Genomic DNA, 19,454 nt, shown 5'->3' on the forward strand with positions numbered 1-19,454 from the left:
CACCATTCATTTGTTTAAACAATCAAATTAACTTCAGTGAAGTGTCTTGTTGCCAAGATTTGCAAAGTGTGTTAACAAAATATTTCCTTGGATAATTGGCCACCATCCATGTATCATTACTTTATCTAAACTTTAGTGCAGCACTTGCAAAGAAAGTTCTATTTTTGAATTCTATTTTCTAAAACACTTGAACGATTATATTTTAATGTGTCATTTTATGTTCATTATTTTGACAAGAATGTTTAAGTATAATACTAATGTAAACTGTAGGCAACCTCTCCTTGTGTCCATTTGTGTATGTGTACAAATTGATCATCATAAATTAGCAGATAATGTTATGTAGATTTCTTTATTGCAGTAGATTATAAATAAGAAATACAATAAAATTTCTAAAATAAAATAAAATATTTTTATAATTTCTATTTCTATATCATTTCTATATTTCTATTGAGTTTAGCACACTTAAACACCCTGCATGGTAGAAGGCTTTTGTGAGACTCTCTTTAAGTCATGTTGGCCTTCACTCTGTCTCCCAGTTAATTGTTTGTTACTTCTGTCTTGATCTGTATCTCCATGCAATCAAAATTCTCTTTCTAGTAAGCAAAGTAACTGAACCAATATTGTTAAACTTCCTCCCAGGATACTCTATTGGCTTGCATTATCATAGCCTTATATAGTACCATGACTTTACAGTATATACATTTACAAGTCAGTGGAATTACAGTATGAAGGTCTGTTTTCAGTTTCAAATGAACCATAAAATGACTAAATAAATAACTGATACCAAGATGTTCATAGAAATGCTCTTACTACTGAAAGATTTTGCCGATACATTATATTTTTATGCTGGTTTAGAAAATAAAAAAAGAGTTGACCCCGACACAAACAGAGAAACAAGAGCAGTTAATTTAAGATCCTACTCTAAAAAACTCAACATGCTAAAGTAAAATAAAATTTTGTCCACACCACAAGCTCTGAAATTAGCATGCTACAATAATTCTTGTATGTTTTATCTTAAAACTAATCCATCAGAGCATTTCAGCCAACAAAAAACTTCTACTTTCATAAAAAATTCCATTAAGAGTTTTCATTCCCACACCAGGGAAAATACAAGGCCTCTAGAATTACATACAAAACCTTTCTACAATTACACTTCAGTTACGCTATTAGCTGTTTGTAAAAACATGAAAACACATGGAGGTAATTTGCAAAACCTAACGACACTATGTCACATTATTTACATGATGTTCCACATAGTGGAAACTTGCCTTAATACTCCAGTTGGTTGAACTCTGTGAACCTATCAGGATTTCTGCATGAATGGAATCTAACAGGATTTCTGCATGAATGGATCCTAATTTGTCTTATTTAACCTACATTAACACACACCATTTTACAGTAGCAATATCTTTATTTCTTTTTAGATTATCAGGGTCATTAAGAAAAACAACCAAACTTTTCTTGTACCTACTTACCAGTCCTGTGTAGAATTTAGGAAGGAATTACCCAACATATTGATACAAATCCAAATTCAATTCCATTTGTAAACAGTAATGAGCCTTCAAGTCACATCACTCCACTGTTGTTCCATTGCTGATTTGCTTAATTCACACACACACACACACACACACACACACACACACACACACACACACACACACACACACACACACACACACACACACACACACACACACACCTTAATTTGCTAATTAATTGAAGTATATAATCCTCTATGTTTCTTTTTGTTTCATCATTACTTTTATTTTAGTAATGTTTCACTTAAAGAAAATTAAATATTAAACTGTGTTTTCTTCAGTAGCAATATTCTCTCAAATCTGCTAATGTGTTTTCCTGTGCAGCAATGGACACTCCTTGTTTAGTTTTTTTTTTTTAAGCAGACTTCAGTAGGAGGTGTGATCATTGGCCTTTTCTTTCTAGCGTCTGTCATTGGACATCCTCAAACCTGCAGCCAATTTAAACTCAGACATCACTGTGAAGCCCCTCTCACAACACATACACACTGCTGATAGTGAGGAAGTGTGAAGCAGGAGTGATAGGGTTGAACCATGCCGGCGTATTCAACCAACATGAAACTGAAGTTTCCAATTGTGGCTTTGTTGCTGGAGATCATCACCATCATCCTGTATGGCGTGTTTGTGGTGTACGATGTTAAATCTGAAAAGCATTCAGGACATCATGGCTCTAAAAATAGTTCTGAAGTGGAAAACCCAGTGGCTCTCTACCCTAGTAAGTATCCATGCATACTGTACTGCATACTGTATCTGACAGATTGTTACATTTATCTATAGATTAATAAATATACAGATAATCACATAGCTTAATATAGAATATAATAGATACAAATTCAGTGTATGATACTGAATTTCTGTTACATTCCTGAAAATGGTAATGTAACAGGCACTGAATAAGTCATTAAATCAACACATAGATGATGAGTTTTAGTATAAATATGCATTGTATTGCCTTTATGGCTTATATCTTTGCCTGTAAACTGAAGTCAAGATAATGTCAAGTTCATTAAAATTCAAATAACAAGTTAACAGACTGTAAAAAAAATTGTAATATTATATGTTTTTGGAAGCACTTTACTGTTGATGAGAGACAAAAATGTATTGTATTGTGGAGAAACAGATTGGATGAGTGGATTTATAATAAATAACTTTAACCAACACTAACAGTTTAATAACCTTATTAGAAAAATGCTTTATTTTAATAACCTTCTCCATTCCGTGTGTGTGTGTTTTGGGGGTGGGGGGTGGTTTCGGTGTAAGGGGAGAGAAAGTGAAAAAACTATGAGTCTGAGAAATAAAAAGTGAACTGAAAGTGTGTTAATCATAAAATTCACAAAACATCTGTATTTATTCATATGTCATATACACTACTGTGTAATGTGGTCTAAATGTGACTGTCTTTAAATGACACTTAAATAATAATTATATTAATATAAGTATAAAACAATGAATTCTTTCGGTTGGACACAGCAAGCCAAATAAAGTCTGTGTGCATCAACAGTGCGATATTCAAGCTGTAAAAGTGTGCAGTCATTGAGGGTCAAGTGCAGGTCAATGGTTAAGAGCAGATGGAGAGATGATGATTTAATGGAGATGTACACTGTGGAACACACGCAAGCCCAACGCATGCACGCAAGAAATAGGAGAAGCTGCATTCCCTCTCTGTCAGGGATGGAAGTACTTAAAAGATACTTATAATATTAGTACATAATTCATGTAAATGGTATGTCCTCCTGATTTGACCACCATAATACACATCGTTGGAGGTTTATCATTTTCATCTTTTTCATTTAAACATTGTTTTGCTAACTGGGAAAAAGAGAAAAATAAAAAGAAGGTTAAAAAAAAGACAGAACCAGAACAAGAGACAGAGAAATATAATAAATAGACAAATGAAAAAAAAAGAAAGGGAAAAAAGAAAGAAAGAAATCAAGATAAGGGAGGGAGAGAAAGAGAGGATACAAAAGGGGAAAGAAAAAGAAAAAAATTCAAGGAAAGTGTAATAATTTAATGCGCAATTTAATGTGAAACTCGCTGTGCTTCCTGACCAGCTATAAATTGGGCCGTTGGAGTTGTTTTTTATCTTTGCTATGCAGTTACAGCTTTAAGGGCGGGAAGGGTGTGAGGGGGTGAGATTATCTTCCACGTCACATCTGAACACCATAACTTTCCTATTTCTGTAGTGAAGTCGTCGTTTTATTTCTCACATTAGCAAAATATGATCTTATAGATTTAATGAGAATTTCAAAACTCTTAGAATAGAGCCTAACTACAGTATGATGATGTAAAATCAAATATAATATATGATATAATTTAAAATCAGAACATGTCTATGGTAATATGTTCAAGTAGAATATTACAGTTTTGCAAAAAAACAAAATGAAGTTAAAATGAACGCACTAATCCATGACGAATTTTCTCATCGGTCATTAACATCGTGTGAAACCAGAAGATTAGCTTGTTTCCTCCATTGTGCAAAGAATGAAGTGAAGAAAAGTGAAGAATCCACTTGTAGGGGGGTGAAAGAACCAGATGTTTTAGCATTCTGGGAAAATCTTACAGATCAATCTCTTTGGACCGAGGTCAAACGGACCATGATTACAGTTTCAAAGAAATAAAAACAAACCGAGGAATGCGGCTTTCAAAAAGCACACACCCAAACAAGGATAAGCTTTGTCATCAAGCAGCAAATTAGTGCTGATAGAAAGTAATTGAACTGCACTACAGAGTCAGTGGCATTAAAAAGAAACCTTCTTCCTATTTGGAAACAAGCCTTTGAGATTTGTATCGAGTTGTATTATAGAGAGCAAATGAAAGATTTGCAAAGTTTGAATTATACTGAAATTCTTACTTATACTGAGTCCCATGCTAAGCCTTTATTGCCACACTCAGTGATCCTAATGTAATCCATGTTTACATTTACATTTACAGCATTTAGCAGACACCCTTATCCAGAGTGACTTACAACTGAGCAACTGAGGGTTAAGGGCCTTGCTCAGGGGCCCAGCAGTGGCAGCTTGGTGGACCTGGGGTTCGAACCTTCCAATCAGTAGCCCAACTCCTTAACCACTGAGCTACCACATCATGTTGAAGCCTCCATGTTGTTACTGTACCTGTTTCCAGTACCTGACCCCTTTACACACCCATATAAAAACATGATGCATGACCTAATCTCAGCTATCATAAATTACAGAGATATAATTGTCTTCTACTTATTAGAAATGTGGATACATCCTACCAATGTGGATACATCCTACATCCACATCATGCACCCTGTTTTGGTATTTGGCTGTATAAGTGATACCAGAAGAATATTTTTATAGCAGTTACATTTCAATAGCTCCAAACCTCTCATTTACTAGCCATCATAGGTGATGATTGATCTTCTGGCCAACTGCATGAATAAATAAAAATGAGCCTGAATTTTGCCTTATGAGTGCAGAAGCTATCCAGTGTGCTGAGATTTGATTACCTTCTTGAGGATAGGTTTTTCATGGATACTACAAAGCGAGTCAGTCTTTGTAATAAGTCACGCTAGCATCTGGCAAATGTAAATGTAAACATGAAAGAAACTGGAAATCTGGAAATCTAAATGAAGCATGACATAAATGAATATAGCAACTCAGGTGCCCTGTGAAGTACAGCAACTTTAGACAACACACCCAAGTGAACCATATCCATTAAGTCATTGGAGTGGGTTCAGTACTTGTATTAGCTACTGTCCATCAGACTGACCAGTTTGGATAGTTCTTCAGGGTGGCACCATCCTAAAGAGATCTCTTCTTTCCTCATTTTTTTATGATAAGATTTCTGCCATTTGTGAAGCCGTATTTTTTCCTGTTTAGTCTGTGACTCTAGCTTAGCGTAAACATCCCTGAGCTATTATTTTGAAAATGCCATGGATCCACAAGGGGCAGTCTTAGCAGGTCCACAGTACTACATGTTCACATTATCTTCCATTCATTCATTTTCAATATCCTGGTTAGGGGTGCGGTGGCTCCAGAGCCTATACTGGTAACAATGGGAATACACCCAAAATGGGATGATAGACCACCACAGGGCACCCCCCACCCCCCACCCCACACACACACACACACACACACACATGCGAATTTAGAATGTGCATATTGTATATTGGCAAAGGTGCAAAAAAATCTGAATGTAAAAAGTTTGGATGAAACAACTAGAAATTGATTAGATATCGTAAGATTAGATACCATAAGCAAAGGCTTATGCTTTGTCTGATGCTAAATTGTAAGTCTAAACTAAACTAGAAGCAGCATCAATATCACCAAAAATATCTAAGCTCATTGATTTCATTTGAGGCAAGTAGAAAATTCTATACCAATTTTTGCCAAACTATTTAATGCCTTGTAGCAATAGTTTCAGATATCACCAACACTCATTACGATTGACTACATTTTGTAAATAAATATTAACAAAACAGCAGGAAAACATGCTTAGCATACAATACCCAAGCTTACGTAGTCAACCACAGGAATATGAGGAAAACAAACAAACAGACAACACCCAAAAGTGTACAAGTCATTTCCACTCATCCACTGCGATCTGCCTGTTGACCTTAAAATGTGACATGAAAGCTCTGAGCGTTTTGATCCTGGATAGATTTACCAGATGTGCTACCTAAAGCACAGACTCTGATTACGTGCAGAGTTTAATGGCTTCCTCCAGTAGAAAAGCAAATGAAAAGGTTGAAAGGTTTTCAGAGGAAATGTGGCATCTGTGTACAACAGATATTAAAAAAGTATATACATTTCTGTCAAAATAGAAAGATTATGTAATGGAAAAATATTAAACCAAGATAGATCAAGTTAGAAATTTTTTTCCACCCTCAATGTAAAATTAAGTGAAGAACAATCAGAAAATTTTAGAGGGAAAAAAGTTTAAATAGCCTGGCTGCCTACGGTAAGTGTGCACACACCTAAACTAACTGATCTATCAGCATGGTGCATCTTTAGTTTTTTAAATATTTATATGTTTATTATTTAATACATTTTGCTAATTTTGGCCATGTCTAGTCTGAGCACTATGGCAGCTCTTTAATCTGCTTTCTGTTCTGTACATTTAAGTGTTTCAGGATGTGCATGTGATGATCTTCATCGGTTTTGGTTTCCTCATGACCTTCCTGAAGCGGTACGGCTTCAGCAGCGTGGGCATCAACCTGCTGCTTGCTGCCTTTGGCCTTCAGTGGGGTTTACTGCTGCAGAACATCTGGCACATGCATGATGGAAAAATTAGGGTTTCAATCTATAGGTAAATTCATCTCGATTTTTGTATAGGAAGGGTGTCAAACTTTAGATTTATTTTGCTTCTCGGGAGTAAAGGAATTAGATTTTGGGGTTATCTGTGTACCTACATCCAGCATCCTCATTACATTAATATCTCAAGATAGAGTGAGTGAATGTTTGTAGAATTAGTATTGAATTATCATTGTCTCCAACAAAGAAAGTGAATTAAAATGATCCAAATAAGGTTCTTCAACATCCTCCTTCCTGTTTGAAGTATATTTGAAATGGAGTTGATGCAGTTAGTATCAGGTTCTACATGTTTTATATAAAACTTATGACACCTTATGGTAGAATTTTAGGCTACTGCTTTAACCAAAGATATCAAAGATATTAAATCAAATATATTAAAATACAAGTCATAATGTCATTATATTATAATATATAATATTATGAGGGGGAAAACTTGCAATAGTGTCAGAATAAATACTTTGAAGTGTATTTTACAAATTTTAAAAAATCTATTTGGGACCCGAACCCGGATTACAAGTCAGACTCTCTAACCATTAGGCCACAACTTGCCTAAGGCTGTACTGAAATCGGTACATACTGTATGGTTTATGTATGTATATATAGATGGAGGAAGGATGGATAGATGGATGTTGCATTGATGTTTTATTGTATAATTAAAGTAATTAAGCTTCTACAATAAACTGAATTAAATGTTCCTTCACTTTCCTACCTTCTGTTTTCCCTGCAGCATGATTAATGCCGATTTCAGCACAGCGACAGTGCTCATCTCATTCGGTGCAGTTTTGGGGAAGACAAGTCCAGTGCAGCTGCTCATCATGACCCTGCTGGAAATCACCATATTCTGCATTAATGAACACACTGTGGTTGAATTCCTGGGGGTACGATTTAATAATTATTATACTTTCACGTGACATTTGATGCCATCTCCAGGATCACTTTGCAATACATGAGACTTTACACGTCTCCAAAAGGAAAGAAAGGGCTATGGGGAAGATGTGTTAAAGAAGGATTCCGCTCAGATAAAATGCATGACTTTTCCATAGTGGGAAACAAATTATTATTAATTATTATAATTATATGTCAAGCATTTGTTAATTATCTGACTCTAGTATTTTATTTTAAACTTGAACTATGGAACTGTATCTTGAAATAAGCTTAATATCCCTAGAACATTTTTGTATATAGTTAACAATAAGAAATATTGAAGAAAGATTTGTCTAAATCCAAGAAATATATTTTTCTCTTGAGAATTTTTGGGTATTCTTCAAGACACCATGTTCACATTTATTGCAATTGAACTGACTACAACTCTTTAATGTATTAGCAGTAATAGTAAATAACTTGTTGAAAGTTTAATTTCAATACTTTTTTATTCTTTATAATTGAGAAAGATGTTATATACAGTACTGTAGAGGTACAGAAGAGGTATAGAGGTTAAGAAGCTTAGAGTCAAGAATAAATGTTTCTTTGTTTTCAGGCATCAGATGTTGGTGCGTCCATGACCATCCATGCGTTTGGAGCTTACTTTGGTCTTGCTGTTGCGCGTATGCTTTATCGCCCAGGTCTTCGCAATGGTCATGACAATGAGGGATCTGTTTATCACTCTGATATGTTCGCCATGATTGGTACATCTACATAATATTCTTACACAGACACAATTAGTGCTTCACGACCAGTGGATGACTATATTCACATTACAGCATCCGATTTATGCCAAACTACACCAATTTATGCCAAACTACAGCTACAATCATATCATTGATACAAGTTAAAGGAAAGAAAAATGGTGGTAGTGTGTAGTATTGAATAACATGTCACTCAATTTGATGTTTAGGTTGGTTGAGATCTGATGACTGTTGAAGGCCATAGCATATGATTTACTCTTCATTTTAATCTTCATCAAATACAGGAAGTTGTAGTGCACTGCAGATATGGGTGGGGTTATCAATGAGGAGATCAATCCTGTCAGAAATGTTTTATTAAATATTCATCATTCATATACATACTGTACAGTACATATCTGTATATTCATTATTTACATCATTATAGATAGATAGATAGATAGATAGATAGATAGATAGATAGATAGATAGATAGATAGATAGATAGATAGATAGATAGATAGATAGAGAGCATTTTGTGATCATTGCCTACTGTTATGTAAAAATTCATTTATTCTTTCATTCATCAATCAGCAAAACAGTTCTACTAGAATAAATCGTGTCAATGTATTTTATCTTTCCTGTCTATAGGTACTGTATATCTGTGGATGTTCTGGCCAAGTTTTAACTCTGCTATTGCTGAACCTGGAGATGCACAGCTCACTGCCATCATTAATACTTATTTCTCTCTGGCTGCCTGTGCGCTCGCTGCCTACGCTACCTCCAGCCTGGTGGAGAAGAAAGGCAAACTGGACATGGTGAGACAAAGCAGAAATCTGCTTATTTAGTGACTGAAAACCTAATCCAAATCTATTAAAGGTTTTGATCAAGATACAAGTTTCTGTATCATCAGGAATATAAATCTATGCATTACAATTGATGTTTAGCTTAAAAGATGTTTAGAAGGAGGTGGGTCTGGGATTAGCATTTTGCAGTCCCTAACAGTTTAACTAGCAACTCTAAAGGCAGGACAGGGGGAAAAAAATACTATGTCACATATATAAATGTCACACATTTGTCAGTTAAGAGTTTTGATCCACCTATGGAACCTTCCAAACAAAGTTCTGACTGAAGTGTACTGTATACCTACAAACTATAGAGTTTGTTGCCGCTGTCTGTGTTTCACCGGTATATAGTACCAATGGCAATGTTCCTAGAGAATATTTAAGCATACTTATTTTAAAGGTAAAAAATTATAGAAAAATCAATGCAAACTCATAAAATCTTCAAAAAATGTTCATGAATGTATAACATTTATATGTTAAATTGTATTTCCACATTGGATATAGTCACAGTGGATATTACTCTTAAAAAAGAGCTATAAGATATAACGAGATGTATATATTAATATGCCAGTTTGCTTTCACAGGTTCACATCCAGAATGCAACTCTGGCTGGTGGAGTTGCCGTGGGAACGTGTGCTGATATGAGCATCGGGCCTTTTGGTGCCATGTTGATCGGCCTCACTGCTGGAATCATCTCTACTCTTGGTTTCAAATTCCTCAGTGTAAGCACCTGAATACACATACATGCTTCACCCTGTCAGTGGGTAAACTGTAGTAAAACATAAAACATTTAGTTGTCCACATCATAACTGTATTTATTGCTAGTTTGATTTATTGACATACTCATGTTTGTTATTCCCCTGTTTCTTTATCTGTAGCCCATCCTTGCATCACACTTGGGAATTCAGGATACATGTGGAGTGCATAACCTTCATGGCATGCCTGGGATTTTGGGTGGTCTTGCCGGCATAGTAGCAGCAGGCCTAGGCAAAAAAAAAGAGTAAGACTGGCACAGAAACACACACTGTTTTCCAAACAATAAGGAAATTAAACAGTTCTAAGTAATAAAATGCCCTAAGAATTGCTGGAGATATCGTACTGACCACTACTGAATTATTACCAGTTCAACATTTTGACTTTTGTTTCTCTTCTTGTTTCTTGACCAATGTGAAACTGCTGCCTGGTCCAGTGTTCTTTCCCATTCAAATGAGTCAGGCTCATTTTATTCCCTTCTGGTCACATAAGCTCAGGGCCCGTATTCTTAAAGACTCTAAGAATGATCTCAGAGAGCTCCTAATTTAGCTTAAAAGTTTCTAGCTTATCTTAAGAGTGATTCAGAACAACTTTTATCTTAGAGAGGAGGTGGAGCTGACCCCGTGTATAGGTATGACACATTCTTTTGAAGACTGTGATTGGTTGTTCTATTATAAGCCAGTTGTTTTCTATGGTAAGATGTAGGGTTTAGGTTCATGACTGATCAAATTAGAGATGCGCTAACATCTGTATGTTATAAATATAATAAATGTAAATGTAAATGTAAACATCTCCGACACAGTACAACATATATCAGAGATGTTATCTCTAATATAATTACAAAAATAATCACTACATGATCTAATCTGTAGCATCTTATTAACTCACTGTTATTATTAAATATTGTATGCAACATATTTATTGTTCCTTTACACATTTTGGGCTATTTTCTCCTCTGTTAAAGAAATTCTTAAGCCTCTTAAAAGTCCTCCTCACTACTTCTAACACTTTTTGACCTTTTAAGGAAAAAGCCCACATTTCTGAGAACAGTCTTAGAATTATGTCACTAGGAGCAACTCTTTGCATTAAGAATTTTCATGAATATGGACCCCGGTCTATTTTACAGCACTGTTCTATGGCAACACTAACAGGACAAACACTAAACTAAACTTCCCTTGTAGAGGTGGCAGAAGTGAAAGAAATTATGAGAGAATGTTTTATGAGAACAAGAAACAAACAGTAAATTTGGAAACCGAAAACTGTCAGACAAGCAGAGAAAATTTGCTAATGAGTAGAGATCATAGTCCGGATTCCAGATCAGTGTTTTAGCCGCTTGTGTTTGTAATTAGCATTACTGCTATCATTATGTATATATCTTTTTATTTCCTGTCTTTAGCATTAGTGCTGGCTTTCAGGCTGCTGCTTTAGGGTCATCTCTTGGTTTCGCCCTCATCGGAGGAACCATCACAGGTGTGTACACACAGAGTTACACAATTTTACCTGCCTTCATAACCACCATTTGAAAAAAAAATCTAAATAGCTAAAGTAGTGATGAAAACATAGAATATGTCTGTAACTTCTCAAACACATTTTTATACTTTAACTAGTAGTATTGAAAGGATATGAACTTACACTCAACACAAATAGCATTTAAAAGCTATTATTTTTTACAATTTACATATCAGCTGTTGTGTTAAAAGTGACAAAATAGTAAAGTATCCACCTTCCCTACACCCCAAATGTAGTTTACATGATCTTTACAGTCTAAAACAAGTTTTGCACTGGAGTTGTAAGGCTAATCTATCTAACGTGACTGAAAAGCTTATATACATTTCTAAATCATCACTGCTTCACTTCATCACTTTGCAGCCGTGTTAACATAAGTGATTCTGTGTGTGATACTGTCAATGACAACAGAACTAAAAACAGTAGATGCAGTCATATTAGCATCTGAACTATTTTGAGTAATAACATTTCAATCTGTGAGATTTCATCTGAAACTTTATAAAAGATTATTACTACGATTATAACACTTAGCAAACACCCTTATCCAAAGTGACCTACATTTTTTATTTCAATTTATAAAGCTGAGCAATTGAGGGCTAAGGGCCTTGCTCAGGGGCCCAGCAGTGAAGGCTTGGTGAACCTGGGTTTAGAACCCTTGATCTTCCCATAAGTAGTCCAACACCTTAACCACTAGGCTATAATTGTATGTCATGCAGTTTACATTGCACTAAACTGGAGGTGGAGGTTTATCACCACTTTCATTGATGTACTATTAGCATATACATTACGTAGTGTACTTGAATTGATTTTTTACTACAGGTCTTATACTGAAGCTGCCATTTTTGGGACAACCACCTGATCAGAACTGCTTTGATGATGCTCTCTACTGGGAGGTGAGAACCTAGAAAACTGACTGGTCTCGGTATATGAATAAAAAAGGTTTTGTTGGTTCCTGAAACCATATAGGTTTCCTTTGGATTCTCGGGTTATCTCCTACATAGTTGGCTGCTCTAATTTGGCTGCTCTAAATTGACCCTAATTTTGAATGAGTGTATGAATGTGTGTGTGTAGGATGTACACCTACCTCACACCTAGAGCTCCCAATCTACTGCCACTCTGACCTGGACAAAACGGTTACTGAAAAGGGACGAATGGATGAATACAAAGAAACACTTTAAATAAGAAGAAAGAAATAGAATAGCAAGAAATCTGAATTTTTCCAGATTAATTATCAGCACAAACACATGATAGACCACTACTGGTGTTGGAGGTTCAGTTCCCACCTCCTCCCTGCATGCTGTATGTTCTGGGGCTTCAGAAGGGGATTTCCTCTGGATACTCCAAAGTTCAAAGACATGCACTGTATGTTGATCAATAAATTGTCCATAGTGTGTGAGTGTGTGTAATTATGCTAGTGATGGGTTGGCACCCCATCCAGCGAGTCCCCCACCTTGTGACCCGAGTCCCCTGAGATAGACTCCAGGTTCTCAGTGACCCTGTGTAGGATAAGAAAAAACTTATGGATGGATCTTTCCTTCTAAACTGTAGGAACAGGATAAATCTATTAACACTACAGGATTGACAGTTAGATGTTACATTATTCTCTAGTTATCTTTTTATTCATTTGAGGTTTTGTTTTATCTGCAGGTACCTGAGGAAGAGGAAGCTGGTGAAAGTCTTACTCATACAGATCACTCTAAGAACAAAGCAGAGCCTTAAATCTCTTAAGTCTGCCTTTGTGGTCTTCCTACATAACTCAATCCAATAAATCCACAACCAACTCAGGAAACATGAACAATATTCGTAATTCTCAGCAGCTCAAACAAACTCTAATCTCCAAAGCAACTTGTACTCATGTCTATACAGTATGTGTTCAAGGAAACTTTTAAGTATTTCCCTCATGACCGGGAAGGTGAAACCTATTTAAACATGGATGCTCTTCATTAGACTCCAGCTCCTAAATACATCACATAGTTGATGCCAACTGGCACTGAGTTACATCAGCTGATGAACTGAGCGTGAATTCATGAATTTGTGCATTATGTCCATGTGCACGTCACCTAATCCGAACTAATCACAACTGAGCAATTTAGTTCATGCGCCCAACTATAGATCTTTTTAAATCTTAGGATTTGAGTTGATTACTAGCACAGAAACCCAACAAATGAGCAACCGGTGCTGAGTAATTAACCTGTACACACATCTGTCCCCGGATTCTTTCACTAAACACTTCCACATCATCCCCATATCCAGCATTTACCACCTGAGAACAATTATGCAGCATTTTTGTTAAGGATAACAATTTATAGCACGTATTCATGACTACACATTTACGAAGCATCTTTTTTAAAAAAAAAAATAATGGCGGGGGGGTCTATAGCTACTTAATCATTGATTACACATATTGTGTTATTTTTTTTAACTAAGCCTGACAGTTTGAGCCGTTCTGCAACTGAGCTCAGATTGGTCTGTGTAAAAACAGGTCTATTTGCATGCTTTTCTCATTTTTTCTTTATTCTTTCCATGTGTGACATCGTCAGTCATTTCTTCTGCTCGTCTTCATGTCAGGTTCAGATATCTGAGTTCGCTACCCTCAGAAGCAGCTATTAAATCATTAACAGAGTTTGGTCACATGGTATGTCTCCACCTAAAACCAAGCTAATGTAGTGTGTTCTTACAAAAAGAAAGCGGTATAAACTATAAAACTGAAAACTCAAGTGATGTTTGAAGTATGTTAGAAGCGTAGACACGTAGATGCACATCTATTGAAATTAAATATTATTACATCACTACAATTTGAATAATTATTATTTTGGAATAATTGTTAGTGAACTCAGAAGCTTGGTCCTGATTGTACATTAAACATCCCAGAAAGGTGACTGACATATGATGTACACACTGTGTGTGTGTGTGTGTGTGTGTGTGTGTGTGTGTGTGTGTGTGTGTGTGTGTGTGTGTGTGTGTGTGTGTGTGTGTGTGTGTGTGTGTGTGTGTGTGTGTGTGTGTGTCTGTGTGTGTCTGTGTGTGTGTGTGTGTGTGTGTGTGTGTGTGTGTGTGTGTGTGTGTGTGTGTGTGTGTGTGTGTGTGTGTGTGTGTGTGTGTGTGAATATAGTTTACTCAGCATAGTTAGAATGTAGGTAGCTTGGCAGCATCACAAAATATTTACAAAATATAAAATGTCTAAGTATGTAACAAATGTATTATTTCATAAATAAATGTTTTATACAACTTTCCTACATTACTCAGAGTACGGTTTTGTGTTCAGTAAGGAATAAAATCCAACACAATGTGGTGTTATGGGAAAAGAACTAGTGACGTGCTGGTGTGATGTGGTTAGATTAAAATTCACAAAGTGTTTGTAATAAACAGGACTCAAAGTGGGAAAGGGTTAAAACTTAAAACAAGCCAAAGTCAAAACACAATAATACAGAAGATTGCAGAGATGAAAGGAGCAAAAAAGCTGGTGATAAAGTGTGTGATAAATAAAAGTCTCTAAAGTTTCATCTTATTTCACTCTCTCAATTTCTATATCAAAAACTGTTGATTTAGGCATTGCAAATGCTTGGGTTCCAGTATATCCACACCAGTACCAGAACACCTGCTACAAAAAAGCGGAAACCTACGTAACACACACACAGACATAAACACAGGTCCTGACAGAGTTGAGGTACACGCCTGAAAAGAACACAGGTATAGCAGAACTTCCCAGTTAACAGACAGAATTTACAGCCTTCTTATTGAATCTATGGTAGGTATCTTACCTGTTAAGCTTGTAGCTTATGTTGTGGAAGTTTTGAGGTTCGAGAGAATTAAAGCATAAAAATATCACACCAACAGGCACGGGCAAGTGTATAAAGGTTTTCACGGTTTATTGTGTTCAGCTTTGCAGAAGGACCCAACACTCTACGTGTAAAATCAGAGAGGAAGGGCCTCCATTATTGATAACACCAGCATTTTATAGACAGTAATAAAATGAAACAGGACATGTAAAACCAAAACATCATCCACCATTGGCTTAGAAGCATCGCCTGTTCATCTTCTGACCAAGCTAATCCCACGGGAACAGAAAAGGTCTCATGGGAAAGGTCTGATTAAAGGCAGTTTTAGGAAGAAACAACTGAAATCTCTAGTCACAATAACTACCAGCCATGGGAAATACAGAAGCCTAGAAGGACAGATTCATGTGTTCTTCTCTAAAGTAAAAATTTCCACTACAATCCCCCCCTTTTGTCCCTGGGACAATACACAAAATTTTACTAATCATTAATCTGTAACAAAATAGAAACTCTAAATGATCGATCGATACCAGTATTGTTAATCAACTACTTAATCTACAACATTGTTAATCAGCTAGAATATAATCACTTAAATCTTAAGCTAATCATGTAAAATCTCACATTAGCGTATCATTACCCCTGTAGGGTTCACATGAATGCTTCATAAAATACATGATCTTTAGTGGATAATATGCTGTTTTTGTGGGGACAGGACCCGTATATATAAAAAATATGCAGTTAAAGGCAAAGCATTAAGCATTAATCAAGTCGTAACTTCACTACAAGTCACAGTCTCTATTGTCCGTATTCACCTTTGTCTGTTTCTGGATCAGTCTGGGCAAATTCAGTGAAATGGTCATCGCTGAATGGAGGACTCCATTCAGGGTCATCGTCAATATCGTCTAGTTTCACAAGTTGTTTGGTCGTTAGATTGGACATTATGATGTAATGAATGCATTTGTATACGCAAGGGCCAAACAAACATAATAAGAGTAATACCACAATCACTGGGATTATCATTGATAGATAGGGAGTCCACTGTCCAAACAGTACCAAAGTCCCCAACTATTATCTCCGTGTTCGTCTTGTTTCATTTGGTTTGCTACTTTGTGCATATCATGCAGTGGATCTGAGATAGACCCATGGTCGTCATTGTTCGAGGGAATGAAGGTGCAACATTGATCTCCAATCAGGGCACATACACCTCCCTCTTTAGCTAATAGAATATCTAAGGCCATTCTATTTTGTGTAGCAGTCAATCTAAGGGCCGCGAGTTCCTGTTTAATGCCTTCGGTTGCCCGATTAGTGGAGTTAATATAAGTGGCAAGCCGATAATCTGTGACTTCTAGTTGATTCCAAACCTGAGTCATCCCATACTGTGGGAAGAAGGAATCAAAGAATTTACTCAGTTTAGGTTTCAGTCTATGTTCTGGCGGAGGAAAAACATTATCAGACACCTCTTTCTTGGGTCGCTTTATTGATGAGTGTGAGTGAGCTATGACCACACCTGGATACCTAAACCTTGCTAAAGTACATACTCCTCCCCAGTTACGGGGTAGGGCTAGATACACCACAGACCCAGTACCACTCGTCAGCCCTGAGTAATGTGCCGGTGTCAGATGGATGAATGAGGGAACACTCTGCCTGTGGGCAGGTTCCAACATCTGAATATGGGTAATATAAATGAGTGCACCTACGGCTGGCGATATTACCTAACGGTATGTTTCCTGTACCTACAAAACAGTGTGTGTAGTTCAATTTAGGAGGAGGCTGTGCAACAAATGTGTTAACTCTTGTTTGATTTACCTTGAATGTTCGTTTTGTCACACGCATTAGAGTCCGTAGACATATTGTGGTACCAGTTAAATCAGTCCTCCCAGGACCTCCAGCTTCACACCACAGGGAGGCCGGTGAATTTATCACCAGACTCAAATGTGTGCCATTCTGGACTCTATAAGCATCCTGCTTCCACATGCAGTAAGAATTTCTACAGTATTGGGCTATGGCTTTCAATTCACTACCATTACTTTTCATGGTTCATTGTGTGTTTACTCGCAGCTGTGGGGAGAATCATACACACATAACAAGACTCATTTGTGATCATTTTGGCAGTGTAGTTGGCAAATTGCCAATAAGTGTTTTCATGCACGTCTCTGTGACTTCTACCAAAGGTGGAAGTCTTTTCTGCATTCCCTCTACTTAACAGGCAGATCATAAGGATGCCAATGATCCCTAAAACTCTTGGGTGATAGTCAAAAAGGCTCCTCATCTTAACAGGAGCTTTTACTCATCAATGTTGATCGTATCTAGAAGTCAGATCTTATATTTGTGTTTGTATGGGAGTCTGGCTGTCGTAAATGTGTAATGCTGTACAGTCATCTGCTGTCGTAAGTGTCTGTCACATTTACCTCTTTCAGTTCATTAATTTCATTAACATTTGTGTTTACATTTGTGTGTGTGTGTGTGTGTGTCGATGTTACTCCTTCAGATCACGCTGCTCCTTCTCGGTGTCGGCTGCTGCGTTGTATCAGGGTTTTCTTCTGACTCAGACACTATACGCGTCGTGGAGCTCACGGGAGAGGTTACTAGCACGTCACCGTGTGCCCTGATGCCCCTTCTCATTCCTCTTTGCAGCTGTCGGGTGTTGGTTTTTCCTCTGGCTCAGGAACCCGCTTACAGTGGCTAACGTGAATCCATGTCGCTCTCTCTGCAAGCTTCACCGCAGTCTGCGTGGTCAGAAGTACCTGAAATCGTCCCAGCTACCGCCTGGCTCTCCAGCTTTTCCTCCTGAAATCCTTCACCACCACCCAGTCACCTGGTTTGAGACTGTGCAGATCTGTTTGCGTCACCTTAGGCAGTGCTTCCTTCACCTGCTTATGGATTTGAGACAAAACAGAGGAGAAGTTTGCACAATAACACAGCATTTCATCTTCACATTGGCTTGTGGTTAATCTGGGTGTGTGTCCAGGCTCAATTCCTGTATTTGGGGGTCTGTCAAACAGTATCTCAAATGGGCTTAAATTCACTCTCCCTCTAGTTCTCGTTCTCATGTATAATAACACAATGGGAAGGGCCTTTACCCATGATAGACCTGTTTCATCACAGCACTTGGCCAATTTATTCTGGCAGGGTGGTACGCACAGTGTTGTCTGAGATCTATACCCAAGTACTCTCCCACCCGTCGAAGTGCTTGGTTTAGATCTCAGACAACACTGTGCGTACCACCCTGCCAGCGGAGGGGTGGTAAAGCGAGAAAATGGTACGCTAAAGAATACACTACAAGATTACACTACTAATAAGTGATCAGATTCCTGTTCATTTTTAAAATCACAAAAAATTTCCCATAATTTTTCTAGACTGCACAATAACTTTCTCTAGGCTACTGAAAAAGTACCAGACGCACCTAGATTTTTTACAACAGACAAATACCCAGGCATTATATATATATATTTTGAATATGAATATGCATATAAAGAAGATTGTTACACAAACAAAACCCCGGTTTAGACTTCATTTGCATATTTTATGACAAAATAACACTTGCTAGTTTAGGAAGGGCATCCAGTGTAAAATCTGCTAAATTTAAACATGCAAACCGTCAGTGCGATTTCCATCAAGGCCCGGGTTAACCGCCACCGGCACAGTTGTACCTCAGGATGCCGGCAGAAATTGGACTACTGTTGGTCGAGGAAGAAAAGGAGGGAGAAGAGTTCAGAGACAGAGAGAGAAGAGGAAAGGCGGGAGTATAGGTCTGAGAATAAGAACTCTTAATGCTGGTACAATTACAGGGAAAGGTAGAGAGCTGGCAGACATGATGGAGAGAAGGAAGGGAGATATACTGTGTGTGCAGGAGACCAGCTGGAAGGGGGCAAAGTATGTAGTATTGGAGGGGGATATAAACTGTTTTTTTATGGTGTGGATAGGAAGAGAAATGTTGTGATGATCCTGAAGGATGAGATTGCGAGGAATGTTTTAGACTGTGTCAGACCGGGTTATGCTCCACAAGTAGGCTGTGAGTTAGAAGAAAATGAGAGATTCTGGACTGAGTTAGATGAGGTGATGGAGAGTATTTTGATAAATGGATAGAAATGGTTGTAGTTAACCCTTATTTCCAGAAGAGAGAGGAACATAGAGTTACATATAAAAGTGGAGGTAGGAG

At 37.2% G+C, this 19,454-nt stretch overlaps 1 protein-coding gene across 1 annotated transcript; it reads left to right on the plus strand.

Moving 5' to 3' along the window:
* The first annotated feature begins 1,981 nt into the window (after positions 1-1,981).
* Positions 1,982-14,752, plus strand: rhag (Rh associated glycoprotein). Its single transcript, XM_027166319.2, has 10 exons — positions 1,982-2,250; positions 6,626-6,809; positions 7,542-7,692; positions 8,292-8,439; positions 9,067-9,233; positions 9,845-9,982; positions 10,139-10,260; positions 11,410-11,483; positions 12,339-12,412; positions 13,167-14,752. Exons 1-10 carry the CDS (start codon positions 2,070-2,072, stop codon positions 13,236-13,238), a joined length of 1,311 nt encoding a protein of 436 aa, XP_027022120.1. The 5' UTR covers positions 1,982-2,069; the 3' UTR covers positions 13,239-14,752.
* The last annotated feature ends 4,702 nt before the right edge of the window (positions 14,753-19,454 follow it).

This window comes from Tachysurus fulvidraco, chromosome 16 (genome assembly GCF_022655615.1).
Source record: "Tachysurus fulvidraco isolate hzauxx_2018 chromosome 16, HZAU_PFXX_2.0, whole genome shotgun sequence".
Taxonomy (NCBI): domain Eukaryota; kingdom Metazoa; phylum Chordata; class Actinopteri; order Siluriformes; family Bagridae; genus Tachysurus; species Tachysurus fulvidraco.